Below are 23,531 nucleotides of genomic sequence, written 5' to 3' on the forward strand. Positions count from 1 at the left end.
AGATTAGGGTCAGAGTAGCATGGCTCCATTAGACACCCTGAGACTATGAATACATTAGATTGGTCTAGTTAACATAAACATATTGTACATGTATGACACTAACTCTCCCTTTCCATGACCACTTATTCCTAAGCAGAGTCGTGGTTGCCAGGACATTGGGTGTGGGGAATGGACAGACTGAGGAAACCGGAGAATTTGTGCCTACACAGAGCATACGGAAACAAATTTGGAGCATGGGATTTGAACTCATGGCCTTGGAGGCATGAGATGATGTTGCTAGCTGCCGTGCCACTGTGATGGATTAATAATATTCAGTGTCATCCCAATAATCACTGGGCACAACCCCTGGAGGGCCAGCACACAAAGCACTGGTACCAAGTTCACTTCTGCTGCCCTCATAATTCATTTGTATTATTTGCCAGATGCTATCTTCAGGATGGTAGGCGTTAAGGTGGGTTGGAGGAACAAGGTTCTGTACCAGCACTAGAAACCGTGATTGCAAGGTTCTACATAGATAAGTATAGGATTCGGAATAACCACACAAACTTTGAGCCGACTCAATTTCCAAGTGTCATGTGATGTGTGGCTCAGACAAATGTCATTCTATAGATTTTGTGTGGTCAGAAAGGTCAAAGGTTAAATCACTTAACACATTCCCAACCCTACAGGCATAAATGCTGTAACTAATTACCTTTAATTTATGAATGCACTGTGGACACACCTTCTCATTCAATGTGTTTTCTTTATTTTCATGACCATTTACATTGGTAGATTGGTGTTAAAATTAATTTATTTTAGTAACGCAATATGCTTTATTAATCACATTCCCTTTGCTCTGTTAAAATGAACACATTTCATCAACACAGCTAAAATTGCTGCATTGTAAATGAGAGTGTAAGTTTTCAGCATATTTCACATTTAAATTCTGTAAAAATATCAGCCTGTGCATTAAAAGCAGATGCACCATGCTACTGTTTCATGCTCACACATCCCTCACCTGTTGAAAGGGCACTTCACCCTTCCTCTGGACGAGCAGACATTTTCTTCTCCTGGCAGCCAGTGCCTGCAGGCTGGAGCTCCCTCTGACAGGGCTCGGAAGATGCAATTATATGATAGCACGAATGGTGCAAACAGCAGCCCCTTTATAAACGGTGGTCTGAAGCCGTTAAGAAGCCTCTCCGTTCGGAAGAAAGAGCATTTCAAAGTGTCTGTGTGTGGCTCACATACTTGTCCATGGTTAGTCATGTCGTTGATCACCGTATCACTTGGAGGCAGTATCACATTTTACAGGCTTGTGGGGAGGAAAAAATAAAAATCTGCTGTCTGTGACTTATCGTGCTGCACACGGGCTGACAATAGAAATGGGAGTGTAGGAGGGACTCGATGGCAGAGATTGCAGACCACAGCTGCCGAATGGTTGGCCATGTGTTGTACCATGCGTTCAACTGCGGTTAAAGAACTGAATTGAGGAACTGCAACCACTGTGTAATGTGGTAAAAAAAAAAACACAAATAGATTAATAGGGTGATCATTTTTTTAAGTTAAGTTTTTTACCAAAGCCCCCCGGACCTGACAAGCCAGGAACCCCAGTCCCAACTTTTTCCTGCAATCATGCATTCAAAGAATAAAGTGATAAATTACAAACTTTTATTTGCAATAAATAAACAGCAGTTGTAAGTTTTATCTTTATTCTCTTTACACTGTAGGTGTCATGCCAATGCGCCTCCAGCCTGCCAGAGGGTGCCGGACCAGCCAGGGAGACAACGACCCGGAAGAGGAAATGGAAGCGGGCGGTGGCGAGTATAGAAGTGAGGTGACCCAGCGGAGACGTGCCCGCTCTTTGAATGAGATTACTCACCAGAGACTCTAGCTCCCTCACCCACGCCCAAAATACTTTGATCTTTTGATACCATGAAATACGACCTTCGCCTGCCCCCGAATTCGAGAATTGCCTGACCCCCCTTGAAACCACGAAAGAACCTGGAACTTCCTGGCCACGACCTCTGCCTGCCCCTGACCTTGAGCCTGCCTGGTCCTTCGGTTAAGACGTGATTCCATGCTCCCCTACCTTCCTGCCAACCAAGACGTCCTCCCGTCCAGTCCACGCTCCCGGACCATCCTGATTCCCCGCCAGTCTCTCCCTCACAGACCAAACGCCTCCGGTCCTCCTCCCCAGCGCGTCCAGTGTCCTCTCCCAGTACGACAGCTTGTCCCCCCGCCCATAGTATGTCTGCAAGTGTGTCACTGGATTCCCCTTGTGACAGTAGGCTATATCGAGTCTATATAGTCTAGATGAGTTTTGAATAGCCTATTGGGGATCCCCCCGACCCCAGGTTGGGAACCACTGATATTGAGGAAGAATCAATTCATCTTGCTTTTGGTATCATAGATGAACAAACAATGAGAAAAAAACTATGTTGCCAAATGTCCGCTCCTCCTCAGTATGGTTTTCTGGATTGCTATTTATCCATAAATGGAACCCACTGCAATAAATAAATGTTATGATAGTTCATATGAATTGTTGCTATGGTTACTCAAAGGTGACTTAAGAGAGTACACTACCCTGGTAGCTGTATGTCTCACACCGCGACACATCTGGTATCATCTCAGCTTGCCCGGAACCTTGGCCAAAATAAGGATGAGATACAATCCTTACTTATACTTTAGAGAAAGAGAAAAAAAAGTCAGCTGAATCAGTACCATACAATGGAATGGGACCGATAGTTGGAGGATCCCATTAAATGAACTTTAGAAATAAATGTTTCTTTACAGTGGTGCTTTTAATGCTTCTGTTTGTTCCACTAGGCTGGAATTAAAAACTTGGAATGTCTTTGGACGTTCTGCACTAAACATCACTTGGCTCCGTATTTGTGGGACTGCTCCCAAATTTGATCTCAAATGATAACAGGAATGGTGAAATATTGAAATGGCTGTTTTTCCCTCATAAGCTCCAGGCTCATTGTGTGTATTGGGATTAATCCTGAATTCAGCGTTATCAAAGCCCTTATCCCACAGCAGCCCACTGTTTGTTTGGTGCTTATCGGTGTTCATTTTGTTTCCATGATTTGCAAGTCAGGTTGACTTGTTCCACTGCGCTGTTTGTTCATTTTTTTTTGTACTGTGGGGTGTAGAATGGTTTGTGAAATGTCATGCTCTCCATCACTTTTTACCTTGGCAGGACAGAGAAGTATAATTTTAGATGCCTAGATTTTGTTTATCACACACAAAGAAATGCAAAAGTAATTTTCCCAAAGTGCCAGTGTTCCTTCTTATGTAACACAAAATATACAAAAAAATACTTACATGTGCGTTAAGCCTACAGATTCATTTGGAACCAACGCTCTGCCAGTAAGCACTAGTGTGTGATTAACAGTTCCTTTGCATGAGTGGCTCATTCAGACACAGGAGATAGAGAGGAGCAAACTGGCCCCTCCCACTCACACTCACACCCACCTCAACCATACCGCGGTAAGAGCTGATACTCACTCGTGTCCAACAAAGCCATCACTGTTGTGTGTAAGAGTTAGTGTTGATTGCCTTCCGTTGCCAACACATGGTGGATTTGCTAATGTGCTGTGGGCTGAGAGAGCCGTTACGTGGGGAATGTGATCATGCATTCTCATCAGCCCACACAGCAAGACAACACTGTAAAAAAAAATGCTGTAAAAATACAATGGATTTCTAACAGCATTGTACCATTTTCCCTAAATAGTTTTGGTTGAGTTGAAGTTAAGCAGCAGAGCAACCAGAATCCAGTAGCGATGTTATGAATACGTGATGTATATCTGTGAATAAGATGCTAGTTCATCTAGCTATTTGTTGGACATGCAGATGAGGTAAAGATGATCATTTGCAATATATGTAAAAAGACATTGAGCAATACATTTGCATATGTCAGGTCACAGTATGAGAGGTCACAGTTGAATGCCTAATGTGTTTTTTAAGCATCGTTTCCTGAGATGCACTAAAGCTTTTTCTAAGGTTTCAGCATTCAAATTTCACACATTTTAACACATAGAGCGAAAGAACCGTACTAACAGTACAACAGTACAGTACATTTAACCTGTCATATTGGCTTATGTGGCACTAGATGTGAATGGTCTTCTCATACATTTGACAAAGAAGTTTGGGATGAGAGAATGTTTAAAAAATGGGCTCACTTCTCATTTTGGCATCAAGATTATGTATTTCAGCCAGAACGTCTCTAAATGTCCTGAGAAAAGAATCTTAAACACAAAGACCATATCACTGAAGGCAACATTTCATCTAATTTCTTTCTTTATTAGCTGTGATAGCTTGTGTTCACACATGGATTTTGTTCATTTTATGAATTTACAATCTTGTGATGTAGTAATGTAGTAATTTGCATTAGTATAACTTATGATTTTACAATAGCAAAATATCTTGCTCAAACCTTCATCAGACCAATTCCAGACCCCAACAAATGCTCAGATAGGCCCTACAGGTTTGGGGCGTTAACTAATTATTGTCTTTATCAGCTGCTGGTGACCACTGGATGTTCAATATTGAAAACCATGTCATCTGTTGTAGTGGAAAATTTTAATGCTCTTATGATCTAGTTTGAACTTTGCTCTTAATGGTAGAAAACTGAGTCTGTATGCTGGCTGAGGAATTTGGGAAAAACCTTGAGCCAAGGTGGTATGAATTATCAGCACAGCCCGCGAAGAGACCGGAGGCTTCTGACGCATACACACACACACACACACACACACACACACACACACTGCTGCATAAAATAATTTTCATTTAAAATGCCACAGATTTCTTTTCATATGATAATACTTTGAATTAAAAATACAATACATAATAAGACATTAAAACCTTTAAAGCATGTTTAAGGTGTTCATATATACATGTGTAGATGTGATTTTTTTTTTTTTTTTTCCTGTATGGATAGATACAGATTCATTTGAATCTGTTTGTTCTGGTTGTAGTGTGTACTGGCAAAAACATTTTTTTGAAAGGTTTCCTAGAAGGCCTAATTTTGTAAGAGTGTGTTTTGTCTGATATGGACTTTCTGTGGTGTCCTATCAAATTTTATATTCTCGTGTTATCATAAAACGAATTGTACAGTACAAACACTTTACATTAATACATCTGTTATAAAGAACTCTAATAGAACAGTAAACAGCCAACAGTACAATCCTTAAAACCTTCACAGTACTGAAATATGAAGGTACACTGCAAAATAACTATATAATGTCGTCATATTTAACTGCCAGTAGCGTACTGTAATTTAACATGGACATTTTTTTACAGTGAAGGTAAAAAGAAAAGAAGTTTGGGATGAGAGAATGTGTAAAAAAATGGGCTCACTTCTCATTTTGGCATCAAGATTATGTACTTCAGCCAGAACGTCTCTAAATGTCCTGAGAAAAGAATCTTAAACACACAAGGTGGGTTGGTGAGAAATACCATTAACCCATCATTATTATTTTAAGAAAGCCAAAGAAGTTGCAAATCTAGTTATGTAAGTGCAGAGTTTTTGGTCCCTAACTGGGAATTACTGTTGTTGAGCAATTAGCCATTTGTAGGTCTCTTAAGTCACCAACACCACGGCTCAATTGTCATTTTATTTATGGGAAGAAATTGAATGTACCAGGAAAAGGGACCGCAGAGAACTAGCATGTGTTCCTGAACCCCAACCCTGACCTTTCTGATTATTATAGCCTCAACGATGCTGCATAATTAGTCAGAAGCACTTCATGTTTTCAAATATTGCACAGACAAAGGAAATAAATCAATGTGTCATAGGTAAGGCAGAAAAATACATCTATTTTTTGCAATTGTTAAATGCTCATAAAGCATGTGATTGTCACATGTGATACACAGCAGCACAGCACACGGTGCACACAGTGAAATTTGTCCTCTGCATTTAACCCATCACCCTGAGTGAGCAGTGGGCAGCCATGATAGGCGCCCGGGGAGCAGTGTGTGGGGACGGTGTTTTGCTCAGTGACACCTCAGTGGCACCTTGGCGGCTCGGGATTCGAACCGGCAACCTTCTGATTACAGGGCCGCTTCCTTAACTGCTAGGCCACCACTGCCCCACTTGTGTATGTGTATCTGTTGCATGTGTATCTGTTATTGTATTTGCTGGAAGTTGGTTTTTAAAATGTCAAACAGCGTCTCAATCATTCAATAAAGCACAAGTGGGTAGCAAAATATCATGCTGCAGTTTAATCATTTTGGTGCACTTCATATATATAAATAATGCCTGCATTCAAGCATCAAATCTAGATGAATTAATGTACAATCTGTTGTGTTTTACTTTGATCAATATGTGTATAAACTACTAGGCACCATTAAAAGTTTTTTTTATATCGTCTAATCGTTCAACATTCAACCATGATAAAAAAATATGTTATACATTCTATGAATTTTTTGGCCATGGTTTCATGGTCTAACTGATACCCAAGTAAAAAAAGAGAAAAACTGAGTTGTATTTGTTTGCCATAGAATTAAAAAAAGAGACAGAAAACAAGACACATAATTGACAATATTAAAGTACATACATTCTAAAAAACACAGTGCAGTTAAAAGTCTGTGCTCAAATGGATCTTCTTTTGTCTAAACGTCCTATTATGTATGATACCAAAAGGGGTGTGACAGTTTTTGGCTAAAGTGAGTTTACAAAATGAATCTCAAATTGAATCTGCAGCTTGTTCCTAATCGGAATTATTCCTATTCTAAACGGAACAATGAAAACAATGAAAACAGTGAAAAAGAAACACAGACTTTACAGAAGGTTTAAAATATGTTATTATTTATTGTAGCTCATAAGTTACACTATTTCTATGTTGAAAATAAATAATTACGAATTAATATTCAGGTATACAGTTTTTTATTCTAGAGCAAAAATATAAAAGAAAAGCGGAAAACAAAACCCAATATGAAAGTTGTAAATTTGCTTAGCGCTGTAGGTTAATATGACTAAACTCAAAAGCATCCGTAGTATACATAAATATCACTATACAGCACGTGATCAAAAACCAAGGGTGTACTAGCACTAGAACCTAAAGCCTAACAGTCTCTTTAACTGGAAATAATCACCTACACGATCATGTAGATGAAAATGTCTCATATGGAAAAATGTTTATCCCAACTTACATTACTGAACTGCTATATATCCTACCTTAACTGAGCTTACTATGATATACTGACACATCGAGATGCTGTGCACAGGAATTGAAGAGAAATGAACACTACAGAAAATGCAAGCCCAAGGGGCAGTGTTGCCAGGTCTGCCATTGTGCATAAAGTGTACATTACATGTGGATTTATGTTTTACACATAATTAAAAATATATGAAATCCACAATTGTCCCACCTTCTCACTCCTTCCCTACGACTTTTTGGGTAAGGATATCTTTTGCATTTTGGCATTTGTGCAAATAGTACCTTTGAATGATTTTGACATGCAGACCTGGCACACTCTCAGGAAAAAGGTGAGCCTATAGAATTGAACATTTCCGGAAATACATTTTTGTCAAGGAGGTCAAAAATCTTTAGCTCAGAGGGGTCAAATACATTTGCTCCTTTCAGGTTCTGAGAATACAGGGTTCCCCAAATCATGGTCCTCTAAGTCCAAGTAGCCTTGTTATCAGTGGTGCAAAGGCACTGACAACTAGAGAAATAATCTGCCACTCCAATTGCCTACATGAATAAAATGTTGTTTTGGATCTTTGAAAGTTTGCAGAGACCTCCATCCGAGAATGAAATGTGTCCACAGATGCCCTATACTGAAACTCATTTCATGTTAGTGAATGATAATGAACCATTGTTAATAGCAAAAAAAGGATCATCCATATCTGATTATGTTGTTAATGCATTAGATGAGTTCCTATTTTGCAAAGGCAGCATTTTGTGGCGTTTTCAATGCTGTGACCGGTGCCTTCTCCATCACAGCTGTGAATGATGAAATGTAAATTCCCCCGACTGTTCCTCTAGAGGAACCCTCTGGATTTTTGGGCCCAGATGTGAAGAACCCTGTTGGATGTGGAAAGGGGGAAGGGGAGTGTGTTCCTCTTTGTTTCAGCACTTTCAGAACTGGACAGCGGCGGAGCTGCTATACAACATGTACAAGATGCCCGGACCTTCTCCTCTAAACCACGAGTAGGCAACCTTAAAACCCACGATCCCATCTAGGGCGCTCCGTGAGCAGCTCATTAAGGCAGTTGGCCAATCGGATCCCCCCCAAAACCCACCGGACCTTCGAGATCGGGGTTGCCTACCCCTGCTTTAAGCTTTTGACACTGCAATGAAAGTTAGTTCAGAACCCACTTGCAGACTTACTGATCATATTTTACAATGAATCCTATATATTCACCACAAACAGCATCCAGGGAGGACTTGGGGTTTTTTTTTTGTCCGAGGCGAGTCTTTTCCGCGTCGAAAGGTTCAGCAAGAGTCAGAAACCACCAAACTCCTGCACTCATAATATCGGCTTGTTTTCGTGGTTCATGCTTGTAGAAGATCTGAATCTATACGATCCCGTACGTGTAGTATAATAGTCGGAATATAGTGTTTCCCCTGCTGAAAAAAAAAAAAAAAAAAACAGCACAGACCAGCGTTGCTGGTTTTGCTGGTCTGGTCTTTATCGGGACTCACATCAACAGCAGATTTTTTTTTTTTTTACATCACTTATTGCTCTAGCATAAAAAAAACCCATCTACTGAAACGAAGTGTCGGAACTGGCGTGTGATCGTGCTGGTCAGCCAGCATGACCAGCAGGTTATCCATCTTCACCCCTGATCGCTCGTTCATTTTGAAGAAGAAGAAAAAGAAAAGTATCCGGATGATGGTGGTCACCAGCAAAACCAGCAAAACTGTCCTATGCTGTTTTTTTTTATTATTATAATTTTTTTTAAATTTACAGATCGTCCCTCGCCTGGCGCGTTATTATCAGGACACCGCGACGGACTCCAGCTCGCCCGTCTGTCCCGTGTGCCGCGTGTCCGGGACGGGCTCCCCGCGGCTCCTGGCCGGCCTCACCATGACGCGCTGGCCGCCCGCCGGCTTGCCTTTGGCGGCGCCGGGGCTGCGGCTGTCGCGCTCGTACTCCTCCTGCGCCCTCTGGATCTTGCGCTTCTTCATCTTGCTCTTGTGGACGTGGAAGGTGGCGAGCGACACGAGCACGATGCCCACGATCACCGCGACGAGCACGAAGAGCACGGCGGTGGAGGAGAACGCCTGGAGGAGCTGCTCCATCGGCACGACGCAGGTGCCGTTGGTCCGGCCGGTCCCGTTCCGGCTGCAGTGGGGTATGGAGAGCGCCGGGTCCTCGGGGGTCCTGGCACTCATTTAGCACGCTTCTCGGGCAGACCCAGGAGAGCCGCGGTCCGAATATGGCAGCAGGCGATCACAGCGCGACCATTCCGCGTCCCGCCGGAATCACCCCTGAAAAACGCGGCCAGTCAGTAACACGTACAAACACGGCGCAGCCGGACCGAAACAAGTGGCAGGAATGGAGCAGAAGTTTCTGTAAGGAGATGAAAAAAAGAAGAAGCTCGCAGTGGGTCAAAGTTACACGAGAAGAACGAAAGAATAAAAACACGGGGTTCCACGGTGATGAAATGAGCAGACGATTCTGAAATTGTGAACTGCGGCATTCCTGCACATCCTGCCCGAAATCACCGACCAGGTCGGGAGACGAGAAAACTGCATCGAGGCAATTAAAATAAAAATAAGATGAAAAGGAGATTCGTGCCCCTCCTTTTTACATCCGAACAAAGCATATTTATTACAGTAAAATGTACCTCCTGACGACTGTGCTGGGTTCCCGCTGTTCCGATGCGAAGAGCGGTCAGGGTTGCAAATTCAGTAGAAAAAAAAAAAAAATGGGGGGTGAGGGGGGGGCAGGAACCAGCCAATCACATCAGATCTCGGTGACGTATCGAGTTCGATAATCCTAATCCGAGCCGCGCTGCCATTCATACAGATAATATATGATTCCGTTACTCAAACCCGCGGACGGAGATCCGTCAGAGGTGAAAATGTGCATCGGAACCCCCCCCACCTCCACCCCGTAGTTAAATCGGTGGCGAGAGTGAAGAGAAAGTGAAGGGATTGTCATTGTGATACACTGCAGCACAGCACACGGTGACACAACGAAACGTGTCCTCTGCTTTTAACCATCACCCTTGGTGAGCAGTGGGCAGCAGTGTGCGGCACTTCAGTGGCACCTTGGTGGCTTGGGGATTCGTACCGGCAACCTTCTGATTGCTGGTCCGCTTCATTAGCCGCTAGGCCACTACTGACCCAAGGGTATGCGGATGCTTCGATCATCAGCGTCTTAATGGCAACTTATTTTTACTAACAGGTGATTAGATATGTTTTTTCTTCTGCATGATGGATACAACATAGGAGTCCGTAGGAATGATGCCACCAAGCAGGGCCATTCCAAGGGACCTTTGGGGCCGAAGGCCAAAAACCCCAACAAACCTTTAATTTATGTGTTTTATAGAGTTGTGCATAAAATAAAATTAAAATAACCGGTATGCTCATAGGCATTTGTATAGACATGCTGAAAGAGTGTTGGAGAATTAATACAACAAAAATGAAATAAAAATAATTAAACATTTCACTGTACCAGTATGTATTTATTGTCTTCCTGTGATGAACTGCCTCAAGAAGGTGATTGGACGAATGGTCCAATGGTCCCTTCTGTAGACACTCTGCACAGATTGCAGTAATTTGCGGATGGTCCCTTATTCCGATTCCTTGGTCTTTATCCAAATAAAATAACATGCATGAGCGTGGTAGTAGGGAATGATTACCCCTTTGGCCCCTGTCCAAACACACATACATACACACACACCCATTTTAATATGTAATATAATCCATATGTCACAATTATTAGGGACCACAATGCGATGGCTGCCCATGGACGCTGGATAAGATAAGGCGTGGTGTGGACAATAGAGGGTGGATAATGCGCAGTGAAAATATTTACCTGGGGTCCCAAGCAAACAGCACAGCCAATTTTCATCCTCATTTTTCATAGTGGACGGCGTTGCCTTGATCCCTGGTGACCTCTGCAAACAAATGACTTCAGCGGCGCCCGTCTCCCGCAGCCAGAGAGCCGGAGACACGCTGAAATAATTCATAACACAACGAGGGCCAAAAGGCACGGCTGCCGAGGTGTGTAAAGCTACCGAGCCGGAGCTTCATTGAGGTATTGCACATGACTTTACAATAACAAGAATATGAATTATGGCTAATGAACGCAGTATTTTATGATGATGCTCATTCCAGGACTGGCAGAGCAGATGACATCGCCATGAGTTATTACAAACAGAACCAAAACAAAAAAAGGACATTAACATTAGGCTTCAAATTAAGGTACTTTGTCAATTTGTTGGATATCCACCACTTTAAAAAAAATATTGTGGGCTTTGCAGCTGACTTCAGACATAAGGATATGAGGATATTTATCTTTGAGCTGCATTGCTGCTGCAAAAAATATCACCAGATACTGGTTTTCATAAACTCTGAGGATATTGCTTATACATTAGTAATAGTGCTGTACAGACAATAAAATCCCCTTGTTCACTAGAGGCAGAGGAATTCATAACTTCCTTCCTGCCCTTCAATTCACCCCCCACCTTGAATCACAATAATCGCAGTTCCTGGTGAGAGTCTTTTTAGAATGAAACTGTCTCTTCTCCAGAGTGAAAAGCATTACAACAGGGGATTTCATTGTTTTATTCTCCATTCAATCATCAATACATGATTAGAATTTTAGAATTCTAATTACATTTTCTACAAAATGGTCTTTTGAGTGTGTGTGTGTGCGTGTATGTTTATCTGGGCCCTCTTGCGATTGTCTTATTAATGCATTTCCTCCTGATGAAGAATTGTAAAAGGTTTACAGCCATTGTGCTAGCATTTTAAACAAGTATTAAACATCATCAGCGGCCATGAAGTCGAAATTCCAATTTTAGTAGATGGGTATTCAATTTCAGGCTGCGGCCCTCTTTGGAGGCCGCCCCAGAATGCAGCAAAATTCAATTTCAATGGTAATTACCAAGAGAGCACCAACAAGGATTCGGTTGACTCTCCAGCCTTTTCCACTGGAGCATGGACATAAAAGAGAATACAGGTTATTTAATCAGCTGGTGAAAGAGATTGGAAAGCAAGACCTTCACATACAATTTAAGATGGTTCCCTGAAAGTTCTATCGTGAAAGTACTCACATGGGCCGAGAAGTTAGGCTTGTTTTATGCATGTGTCCATATAACCCTATTAGATGTGTGGTGAGTTGCAAGAATGACAATAATAAACTGATCTGGACAATCAGAATATGGAAAATATGGAAAGATGAATAAATGCATGGCACAGCGATACTACCATACTATTTTATAACTAAAATTATTATTTAAAGCTTTATATTTTCCATGCATTAAGGATGATTGAGGTCAACTGAATATATTTAATTTTTAAGTTGTAAATTAAACAGTTTAGTTGTTCATTTTATAGATTATAAGGTCATGCTTTTCTAAAATATATTTTGTCCCTCCGTGCCATGATCAAATGGCAAACAATAACCAATATCAAAAAACAAGAAAAAAAAAAAAACACAAATTAATTTCTTATGATATCGTCGATATATCGATATATTGGAGAGTAGTCTGGGACTCATGCTAATTATCTTTTTGAATTGACCATAATACATTTAGTTATATATGTCAAGCAAAACAAATGTACTTATTATTATGTTAAATATAGCACTTGTGTAATGCACTTTTGTCCTCTATTGCCTCAGTGCAATTGTCTTCTATTGTTCAGAGGTGAACATTTTTGAATGGGGCTGTAAAAATGACTTGATGATTTGGCCCCATTACAATTCCCACTACAACTCATGCTTGGGAAAGACTTTCATGTGGAGCATCTTCTATATTTCACCTACGAACATGATGTGTGGGAGGAGCATGATGTTTCTCCTCAAAACACTGAAAACTTCAGTAACTGGGTTCAGCTCAGACAAGAAGAGGCGCTGCATCCTGGGAACACGAGCCGGGCTGGAGTCAGTGATAGTCCAGCTGGTGTTTGGCTGGTGTACCTCTGCCAGAGCTGGCACTATTACAGTTCATGCCACTGGTGTTTTGCTTTTGTTTCTATCCCTCTCTTTTTTTTTTAATGTGACTCTACCGCAGGTGTTCCACCACGTTCCGCTTTCCAGGATGAAGCGTCGTGCTTCACCTCGCTTTGCATCCAGGCCTTTTCATTATTGACGATGACAAACGTTGACTGGGGTTAGGAGTGCTGCCGCCCCTCATGAAAAAATGAACTCGTATTTCCATGGAGATCGGCTAAATGAGCCTGCAGCTGTCCTCCTGTGCTATCTTCCCTCCCTCTGGCAATTTGGCCGGTCCAGGCCTGAGACTCCTGCACCTTAATGAACAGCCAAACGAATGGGCACAACACAGTCTCTACGGCATACTGAGCTCTTGTTAGGCCTAGTACAGTGTTTGATTTAAAAATATTTACACATGGGTATGGCGTGGTTAGTTCCTTGTTTCATTATAAGCGTATGATGAAAGCCTTATATTCACCCCAAAAGTAGTTTGATCAGAAAGAAAAGTTAAATATGCAAATTTGTAATAAAAGTTTGTGCAGTATTTACATAATGTCTATAACATAATGGCTATTTACATGTCAGAAATTATTAACATATTATAACATATTATGATAAAAAAATGACAAAATATTTTCTAGATTTATGCATGGAATATTGTCCAAATATCAGATACAAATAAAAATACAGTCCAAAAAGCATTACAATTAAATATATTTTGGGGGTATTATTAATAAATGATAACGCTGTTGATGGACAGACAAGTGAGCATGAAGGGGGATGGGAGGAAGGAGGATGGGACCATGATAGAATACCCTGAAAGAAGCTACTCCAACCCACATCTGAAACTTGGGGTGGAGACAAGTGCAAGCATTGCCTGGTGTCTGGACACCATACTGAAACCCACATCTGAAACTTGGGGTGGAGACAAGTGCAAGCATTGCCTGGTGTCTGCCAAATGATGTGTCCTCATTGTACCATGGGGTTTTAAAAGGAGTTATGCGTACATTAAGCATACAGTTACGGTCCCCATGCAGAAATTCAAATTTCAGTGTTTTTGTCAGGGACTTAGCGGCTAGTAGCTGAAATTTAGTGTCCCGCAATCAGTATGCAGCATGGCTTGTCTGTGGACCTTGACACCCACCAAGTTAATCCTTCATGAGAATGGCCATTTTGCAAGCATTCAGTAACATCACAGCGTCTCAATTCATTTTGATTAATAAGCAATATCAGGTTTTTGCACAAACTGGTGGTGGCCTTACAGCTTGAGCATGCAGTCACCAGAGCAAATGAGGAAGACAATTGCTCTGCAAAAATGATTATGCTCAGGAAATAATAAATGTTTTTAGTTTAAAATATTTGAACTTCGGTGTGTAGAGCCGGCTAATTAAAAACAAGCAGCAGAGCGAGCAGAGCGAGCAGAGCCCGCACACAGAGTAGCAGAATGAAGACGCTCTGAATAACAAAAGGTGGGAGATGCAGGGGAGTGTCAGTGGGCCTTAACGCTGCATGATTATTCCACGCTTCCACAAGTGGACTAGCCACTTAGAACCCATTGTACTAAGACCTCTCTTACGCACACAAGGTCACCGTGCTCGCCTTCACTTGGGCTGCTGTGATATAACGTGAATGACCTTCTCTATCGACTGCTCACAATGTCAAGATTAATAAGTGGTTTGAGTCCCACAAGAGGACCTTTCATCCCTGTTCTACACCCTCCACCATTGCCTGCGCTTTCAGTATATAAGTGTTTATTTCAAGTGCTGTACGGAGCAGAGACACTGGTCAATTGCACTAGGTACAAGAACATTCGGGGTGTCATGTGCAGTCAGGGTTAACAAGGCTTTATTTCAGCCACAGCTTATCACTATTGACAGCCCATAAGAGCTGTCTGCAAAGTCGGAAAGCATCCAGACCAGCGTGGCCAGATGTGCACAAAACGTAGCAGATAGCAGCCTGTTATCCAGTAAATTGTGAATTTTTGGAAAACAAAAAAGAATCCTTCTCTTTAAAAAAGAGAGAGCAAGCCTCCATTAGCTAGCTAACCTTTTTCAAAACTTTTATAACTACACCAGCCAAACTTTCAAATGTGGTCCGAAACATGGCAGAAACAAATTGCCTCTAGAATCCAGGCTAATAAACAAATAATCAACTGTCCTGTTCATAAAACAGTACATTCATATTGTATTTGCAAGATTCCCATGATTTGTGTAAAAAGAGCAACTGCAAGCACGATAGTCTCAGCCTCAGTCATATGCAAGTGCCTCATACTATTCCCATATTTTCTCAGTAAATCGTAATCGTGTGTCATAAACAATTTCTGATTTCAACAATTCTTTGTTTTTAAAGGAAATATTTCTTTTATTATGGATGACTGGTTTAATAATGGGCAAGCTAATCTGTTGTCAGGAAAATATTATCAGCATCAGCGTATTTATATAGGATGGGGAATAGACACAAACAAGGCCCAATTGTTGGCATACACCTCTGGAAAATATGGTAAACTGTCTGATATAATAACTCAATATTACAATGAAATATATTGCAATGACTTGAAAATGAATTACAGTTGCTTTAGCAGAGCCTAGGAAAGGAACAATAGATCAGTTAAATTTCATCTGATTGGTACCATCTGTTCACTGCACAAGCCTTCTCTTTTTTACTGCCTAGTTTCAATACTTTCAGAACATTTTCTCTGAGGTTTATGCACAGATAGACAGATTTGTGAAATTGTGGACAGTCTCCTGTCAGGCATCATCTGTGGTCTTAATGAGCAGCATGCAAATGATTAAAGAGATTGCACTTGATAACTGGTTATATTGTGGTGTGTACAGCAGAGGGAAACTGTTCAGTTCAGACACCCCACAAATTGTCTAATAATCTTAATATTGCCTAAACATCCTCGATTGTGTAATTATGTTGTTCATTTACAAACTGACAAGTCACCTTATTTTCATGCTAGGGTTCAATCATTCAATCAATTTTCAAAGGACTGTTTCCATGAAAAGGCTTAAATCTTAAGGGTAATTATGTTACTTTTATTTGGGGATTTTAGTCCTGCATGAACACTTTTAATGCAAATTATCACGTTATGTCACTGAACATTAGAACAGATGGCAAGTGTACCCTTCTATGTATTTTCAATGATATCGAAATGAAATGAGAAAACATAGAGCTTGCATGTTAATGTTTATTGTAATGGCGAGATACATAATGTATTCAAGGTTGTTTGAACCATGGGTGATGTGATGTATAATATAGCATTAACAATTCACCTGGCATCTCCGGGCATTTCGAGGTGAAGTGTTCACGGCTGTTAATCTGCTTAATGTATTGTGCTGTCATTACATAAATCTAAGGCATTTATGGTGTGGTGAAAAAAGTGTGTGTGTGTGTGTGTGTGTGTAAGTGTGTATATGCGCAGAGGAGAGAAACAACACACTCTTTATTATTTCACGTTGACTTCAGACCATTAGAGCAACCTTTAGAGTCAGCTATTAGCAACAGAGCAATTAAAGTGAATTTTTTAAAAATATATTTTATTAAATAGTAAATCTATTTGGAGAATTTTGGAAGACTATTAAAAAAAAAACTTTTGTGCAATTGAGGACATAACCTTGGGCCATGTGTATTTGTAATATGTGTATTGCATTGTAGTGTGTGTGTGTTTTAATGTACTTAAATGTCAGTGAAGGAACATCATGGACATCATGAACATTTAAGAACATTTTGTTTGAAGTGACTGTACAAGAGTAGGTCACACGGCTATTTAAAAGTGACATGGAAAGTCCCATTGGGGGATCCGCTGTCCCATTTCCTATTTATCCATGCTCAGGCCATAGCTGGCTGTCCCACTTGACTTGTTTCTATTGTAGTGTGATGGTGCGTCTCTAGACCCACACAAAAGTGCCAGTGTTGCTACTCTTGTGTACTGATACTCACAGTTAGTGGGAAATTGCATTGCCTGAGTGCAGGATTAGATCAGAGGGATTCATGAGGGATCAGAGTAAGGAGTACACGTCCTTTCTTCACTTGCACTTCCACCAAAGAGGCCAAACAAATACCAGTTGAAAATGAAGATGAAAAAGGTGCAGGCTTATTTACAGTACAGGAAGGTGCTCAAAATTAAAAACCAAAAAAAATAAAGAAATACAAAAACATAACTGGCCATCTTAGGCATCAATAAATATAAATATTTGCTAAAGATAATGGATGCAGCCTCACAGCAAGCTGTGGCAGCAATGCTGCACGCTGAGTCAAACACCAACCTGACCTTCAGACACAAAGCCCCTGTGACACCTTCATACTGCCAGACCAGGCAAACCAAGGTTAAAACGTGAACGTGTGCATGCGTAATTGTGTTAAACTATGGATGAATAATGGTGCTGAAGCAATGGGTACGACACTGTTCACTAGGATAGTTGTGGAATTAAATGAAGCTTTATGGTAACATACAGTGTGCAGTGTTTATTTGGGAATACTAAGCAAATGATGGCAATGTGTGATGTGTAGTCAGTATAAGTGATGTGTAGTTGATACCCGTGCAGATAACAGACATAACATAACCACATCAAACAATTGCAAAATGTACCACACAGGAGGCAATGTCATTGGGAAAAAAAAAGTTACTTTCTGTCCTTGAATTACCTCAACTCAGATACTTTGGACAAGTGGACATTCCTCGCCAATTCATCAATATTCGGTCTAATAGTAGGTTGAAGAGGAAGTGTCCTGGGCTGTTGTGGGCACACAGCCACCACCATCAATCCCATCGGTGTTCTGAGTCGGACACATCTGAAATGTCAACAAGTCAGCCAGAGAGAACTTCATGTCGGTTTGCAATTGGCAAGTGGATTTCAGTTCAGTGTCCCCATACACGGTCACTTTGAAACACCTGCACCATGTCTTTCTGCAGTGCGTCTTCAAGTCAAGGTCTGTGTGAGAAATTGGGTCAAGCCAGGTTGCAATTGTTTGGATCCTCAAGAGGATTAAAGGACGGACATTAGTGATGACTTATGGGTGTGATATCTTGGTTTTATTTGCTGATTTACTTGCCGAACAGATTTTACAGCGTGCAGAATGAACAATGGCCTATCTGGCGACCCAGCTTTTGTTCTGCTGGAGACAAGGGAAATTTGAGCATGCTGTGCTGAATAATGACGGCTGCTCACAGTCAGTACTCCTCCAAAATGATGTATCCCTCATCTCCTTTTTATTCATCTCCGGTACTGGCTTTTCATCAGTTTACTATTTCTGTTTCGGGGGTGGAGGATGGAACCAATTAGAGCAAAAAAGGGAAATAAGAGTGAGGGAAGACAGTAAGGTGACACTTTCAGCTAAGTTTGAAATTTATGCCCTTGGAAAATCTGCATCTCCTGGCATAAGCATTCCATCACAGACCCTAGTCAGCAGATGGAGGAGCAATTTGCCATTTCTAGAAAAAAAGTCCAACTGTTTTCAGTTTTAATGACTGTTTTCTGAATGCATTCATTAATTCATTCATCACTAGTGCCCGGGGCTGGTGAGGAGATGGTGAAAGATGTTCACACAACTGGACCGGCTCTTTTGTGAATGGGATGGAAAGAGCACTAAACTCAAAATGAAAGCTTAATTGGACATGCAAAGAAACTGAATTCCACATTCCTAACCGCTGGTGGATTTTTATCTTCCTATACCATGGCCGAATTATAATGCAGTGGTTGCAAATGGATGGCATGGGGAAGGTTCTGCGCTGATGCTGAAAGTGAGAGAGGGGCAGAGAGCAGCATAATAGACTGGGGAACAAAGCTTTCTGCCCACTAAGCAGCATTTTAAGTTGCTATTACTTCTTATGCTGATCTCAAAGCCTGCTCACTGCATTTTAATAGATGTTGAAAAAGGAAGACGTGAGTTGACAGAAAAGTAATCTTGGAAATAGCTTCTCTGTGCTGCCTCAATGTCCACTCAAAAACCAGTACCTCTGGGTACTCTTGGCTTTTGAAGATTTGGCCAGAAAAATCTGTAATATCCACACGCAATGTATTAAAAAAAGGTTTCTTTAGAAAAATGTACATTTTCAACCTATCAAGCTTAATTAATTTATTACTCATCACACAAATGGCATGTAACACAAAGTGTATAAAAAACAACATCATAACCATAAAAAAAAACATAAGCTCATAATCATCAGTGGGCAAACCCCAGAGGCATTGAAGGGGTTAAACGACAGAAGGTGAAGTACTAAAACTTGTGATAAATAAACATAATGAAAATAAATAATGCAATGAGGTCACAAATAATTACCATACCGCTGCACATCCATCAAACACTCATTCCTGATCACCATCACTAGCCAGGAGTTCATCACAAACCACGCCCACCTAACACACCAAAGCTGCTCCCCATCCATTCAGACCTCACACTCACACCAGTAAGTGTCTGGTCTTGTATTGTGAACTGTTATGATGTCCATGTGCACTTTGCTTTGTCTTTACAAAGAAAACCAAGATTTTAAAGTGAAAGTGAAGTGATTGTTATTGTGATACCCAGCAGCACAGCACATGGTGCACACAGTGAAATGTGTCCTCTGATTTAACCCATCACCCTTAGTGAGCAGTGGGCAGCCATGACAAGCCCGGGGAGCAGTGTGTGGGGACAGTGCTTTGTTCAGTGGCACCTTCAAACTGGCAACCTTCTGATTACGGGGCCATTCCTTAACCGCTAGGCCACCACTGCCCCCTGGGCATTTGGACATTGTCCGGGTGTTTTTTTTTCTTCTTTAGTGATTAAATTAAAGTGCTGCGCTTGGGTCTCTCACTCTGCATCATCACAGAGATAAAATAATAAAAGAAACTGTTCTGGAATGGTCAAAAACAGAAACACAATAGTTAATTTATTAGTAAATTCAAGCATATTAACAAAGCTCAGGCAAAATGTCTGCTTTCAAAAATATGAACGTTCTCTGATGCCCTCTACAGACATGGACCATAGCAAAAGAAAAAATGCCTCAGCACGGATTTGTATTCTGACTTTTCCTATTTCACAAACAATGGAATGCACTTGGACGCACTTCTGAAACAATAACCACTACTTTTTTATACTCCTAGCAAACCTTAAGCCTAAATTCAACCCTAAACCACAACCCTCTGCAAGCAGACAGCGAAACATTAACCTCTGCGCTGGATGTCAGGAACAGAACATCAGCTGATATGTCATCAGCATGTCAACAGACGTGAAAGTGAGATGTTAAAAATAACGTGCGACCAAGAACAGCCTTGGTTCAGCTCTCCCCGTAGTGTGTTATAGATGAAGCCAGGCTCTTCTGTTTGTGAGCGACTGTGTACAAACGAGACAGAGGAATGCAATGCACTGTTAGAGGTGCACAATCTGTGCAGTCATTTATCTAGGTGTAGGCCAAAGCCATTTGTCATCGCAGAGCATGAAACTAACCCGATTTCATCAATTACTGGCCACGAGAAATAATTATAATTTAATACACACTGTTTTCTCCTCTCCACTGGGTATCGTTCAGGAGAAGTGTTAACACTCCAAGTTGCTTTTCAGATTCCACACTATCTGGCGTGTAATGGATTTCTGCAGGCCGCCTCTTCGCTCTCCGGCGTCAGTAATCTGGTGGCTGTGTCACCTGTGTGTTTCATCACACACACCCGCTCTGTTTTCTAAACACTCGGCAATACGCGCCATCCCTGCGGGCTTGGTGGATTTCCAACGCGATATGTCCAGGGTGGGCTTGGTTCACACTTCTCCTCAGTGCAAATCGAGGCTGCCTGCGGGGATGGCGTGTAGGCAGGAGCGTTGGGGTGGCAGATTCACAGAGGCCCTATTGTAACCCTTCAGAAGCAGTCAGTTCGGTTCTATGTATAGATTCCATAACAGATCTGAACTTCTACTGACTCATTTTCTCGGAAAAGGTCTGTGGCGCTCTGCAGATTCTCTTCACATGGACCTTCAAAAAAGATGACAAAAAAAGAATTGTTCTCAATGGCTTAAATTCTCCATTTTGTAAACCCCTTTATCCAGGTATTTTCACACACACACACACACACACACACACACACACACACACACACACACACACACACACACACACACACACACACAGGAAACTGGGGAATCCGGGGAAAACGGAGGAAATCCAATCCAACACTGTGAGAGAGAACAACTAAGTGAATTAATCCTGCATTTGCATTTTTACAGAGCCACATGGACAAGACAAACTGGATGGAACATAAAGGCAAACAGCAAAAGGCTAGAGATAATGTTGAGATAATCTTCACTATATTTTCTTCTCTGTAGTTTATACCATGTTAAATTGAATATTGGTGTTAATTACCTGTTCTGCTCTGTAGTTATCATGTTCTTCATGAGTTCTGGTATCCTCCTACTGTCCAGAAACTTATTTGACCTGGTAACCATGCATTAGAATGTGTCGTCTGGCTGTTTGAACCCATTCCAGGATGCTGGGTGCAAGGAAGGGACTGACCACGGGGCGCATTCACACCCAGAGACAAACTAGAGTCAACAATCCACAGTGTGCAATGTCAGATTCCGGTCCAGAAGGGGCTACTCCGGGGCTACTCCGGATCCAGAGTTTCATGTTCATCTTGTGGTATTATGTTTCCTGATTGTTTTCACCTGTACCTACCTGTATAAAGCTGCCCTGTTTGTGTCTGTTACTTGTTGTTTGGTGACGTTGTTCATATGCATCCTCCTTCCTCGCCATTTCCAGCCATTGTGACATGCAAACTCTGAGGTGGGCATGCAAACCCACAACATGGGAGGTGTGAGGCCATAACTGCTGCGCCCCCCAGAGATTCATTGAAACCGAACCTGAATACAGACATGCCTATATTTAGTACATTCACTGCTTGTCCTGCTTGATCTGAGTGCAGCATTTGACACTATTGATCACGCTATTCTCCTTGCCAGGTTAGAGAATGTTATCGGGATTAAGGGAACAGCCCTTGAATGGTTCAGATCATATTTGACCAACCGACATCAGTTTGTGGACATCAATGGTGTTTCGTCTTCACATAGTAAAGTAGAGTTTGGTGTTCCACAAGGTTCTGTCCTTGGTCCGTTACTTTTTTCTCTATACATGTTACCTTTAGGCGACGTCATCCGCAAACACGGTATTAGCTTTCATTGCTACGCTGACGACACACAGCTGTATCTGTCAGCAATGCCAGATCAGAGGCAGCAGCTGAACAAAATAGAGAATTGTCTGAAGGACATTAGACAGTGGATGCTCACCAACTTTCTCCTGTTAAACCCTGACAAGACAGAAGCGCTTGTACTTGGGCCTCAAGCAGCCAGGCATAAACTGGCTGACTACACAATAACCCTGGATAGCCTTTCTATCTCACCGAGTATTGAAGTGAAGGATCTAGGTGTCATCATTGATGCAGGTCTCTCATTCAGTTCGCACGTAGATAATGTCACTAGAATAGCATTCTTTCACCTTAGAAATAAGAAATATCATTTCAATGCATGATGCAGAAAAGTTGGTCCATGCATTTATTACATCAAGGTTAGATTACTGCAATGCATTATTGTCTGGTGCATGAGTAAACTCCAGCTAGTACAGAATGCAGAGTTCTAACCAGAACCAGGAAATTTGACCACATCACCCCAGTCTTACAATCACTGCACTGGTTACCCATCAAATTTGGGATTGACTACAAAATCCTACTTTTAACCTATAAAGCTCTAAATGGTCTCGCCCCACAGTACCTGAGTGAACTTTTGGTTCTTTACGAACTGCCACGCCCCCTTCGATCAATGGGTGCGGGGTCACTACTGGTACCAAAGGTGCAGAAGGTCAAAGCTGGGAGCAGATCCTTCTCCTATAGTGCTCCGCAGTTGTGGAACAGCTTGCCTGTCAGTGTCCGGGATTCAGACACAGTCTCAGTGTTTAAATCCAATCTCAAAACCTATCTGTTTTCTCTGGCTTTTTGCTAAAGTCCTAGACCCTCATTTCACTTGATTTTGACGCAGTGTCAATTATAAAGTCCAGTTTATCACAGAGTCCCCCTGTTAGACACAGACAAAGTTAAATTCACCAGTTAGGCTGTCCTAGTTTGGGTACCGGGCCACTGTAGCACCAATATACCACTATAACCACATATTTCAGTATCGGTCGTACAGTGCAACCGTCTGCCGCTGCTTCTGTTTGTTTTTCTCCGAGACACGGAATCAAGCGCCCAGACTACTGGCAGACTCCAGTGATCAGACCAGCAAATAAATCCTGGTTCCTGACAATTGCTTTACAAGGACAAAACATGAAACAAACCAGAGGGTCACCACAGCCACCACCACCATTACAACTACAGCTCCAGGGATCTTCAAATGGACCAGTAACATCATTACGGACACGTAATCTAGACCATGACACTGAATACATCCTGGACTTCTCCAACCCTACAACTGTGGGA

General features: G+C 41.6%; 1 protein-coding gene across 2 annotated transcripts; it reads right to left on the reverse strand.

Annotated features, from left to right (window-relative positions):
• Nucleotides 1-6,765: 6,765 nt before the first annotated feature.
• On the reverse strand, nucleotides 6,766-9,842 carry LOC114769314 (uncharacterized protein C11orf87 homolog). Of its 2 annotated transcripts, none has more exons than XM_028962206.1 (2): nucleotides 9,779-9,842; nucleotides 6,766-9,419 (listed from the first exon to the last, which is right to left on the reverse strand). In XM_028962206.1, exon 2 carries the CDS (start codon nucleotides 9,321-9,323, stop codon nucleotides 8,925-8,927), a length of 399 nt encoding a protein of 132 aa, XP_028818039.1. In that variant the 5' UTR covers nucleotides 9,324-9,419; nucleotides 9,779-9,842; the 3' UTR covers nucleotides 6,766-8,924. The 2 variants fall into 2 exon arrangements, with proteins under 2 accessions (XP_028818039.1, XP_028818038.1); XM_028962205.1 differs by having other exon boundaries at nucleotides 6,766-9,501; nucleotides 9,779-9,830.
• Between the last annotated feature and the right edge of the window lie 13,689 nt (nucleotides 9,843-23,531).

This window comes from Denticeps clupeoides, chromosome 19, assembly GCF_900700375.1.
Source record: "Denticeps clupeoides chromosome 19, fDenClu1.1, whole genome shotgun sequence".
Taxonomy (NCBI): domain Eukaryota; kingdom Metazoa; phylum Chordata; class Actinopteri; order Clupeiformes; family Denticipitidae; genus Denticeps; species Denticeps clupeoides.

Bases quoted from the DNA above. Each gene is read 5' to 3' on its own strand.
- LOC114769314 (XM_028962206.1), bottom strand. From the start codon at position 9,323: ATGAGTGCCAGGACCCCCGAGGACCCGGCGCTCTCCATACCCCACTGC.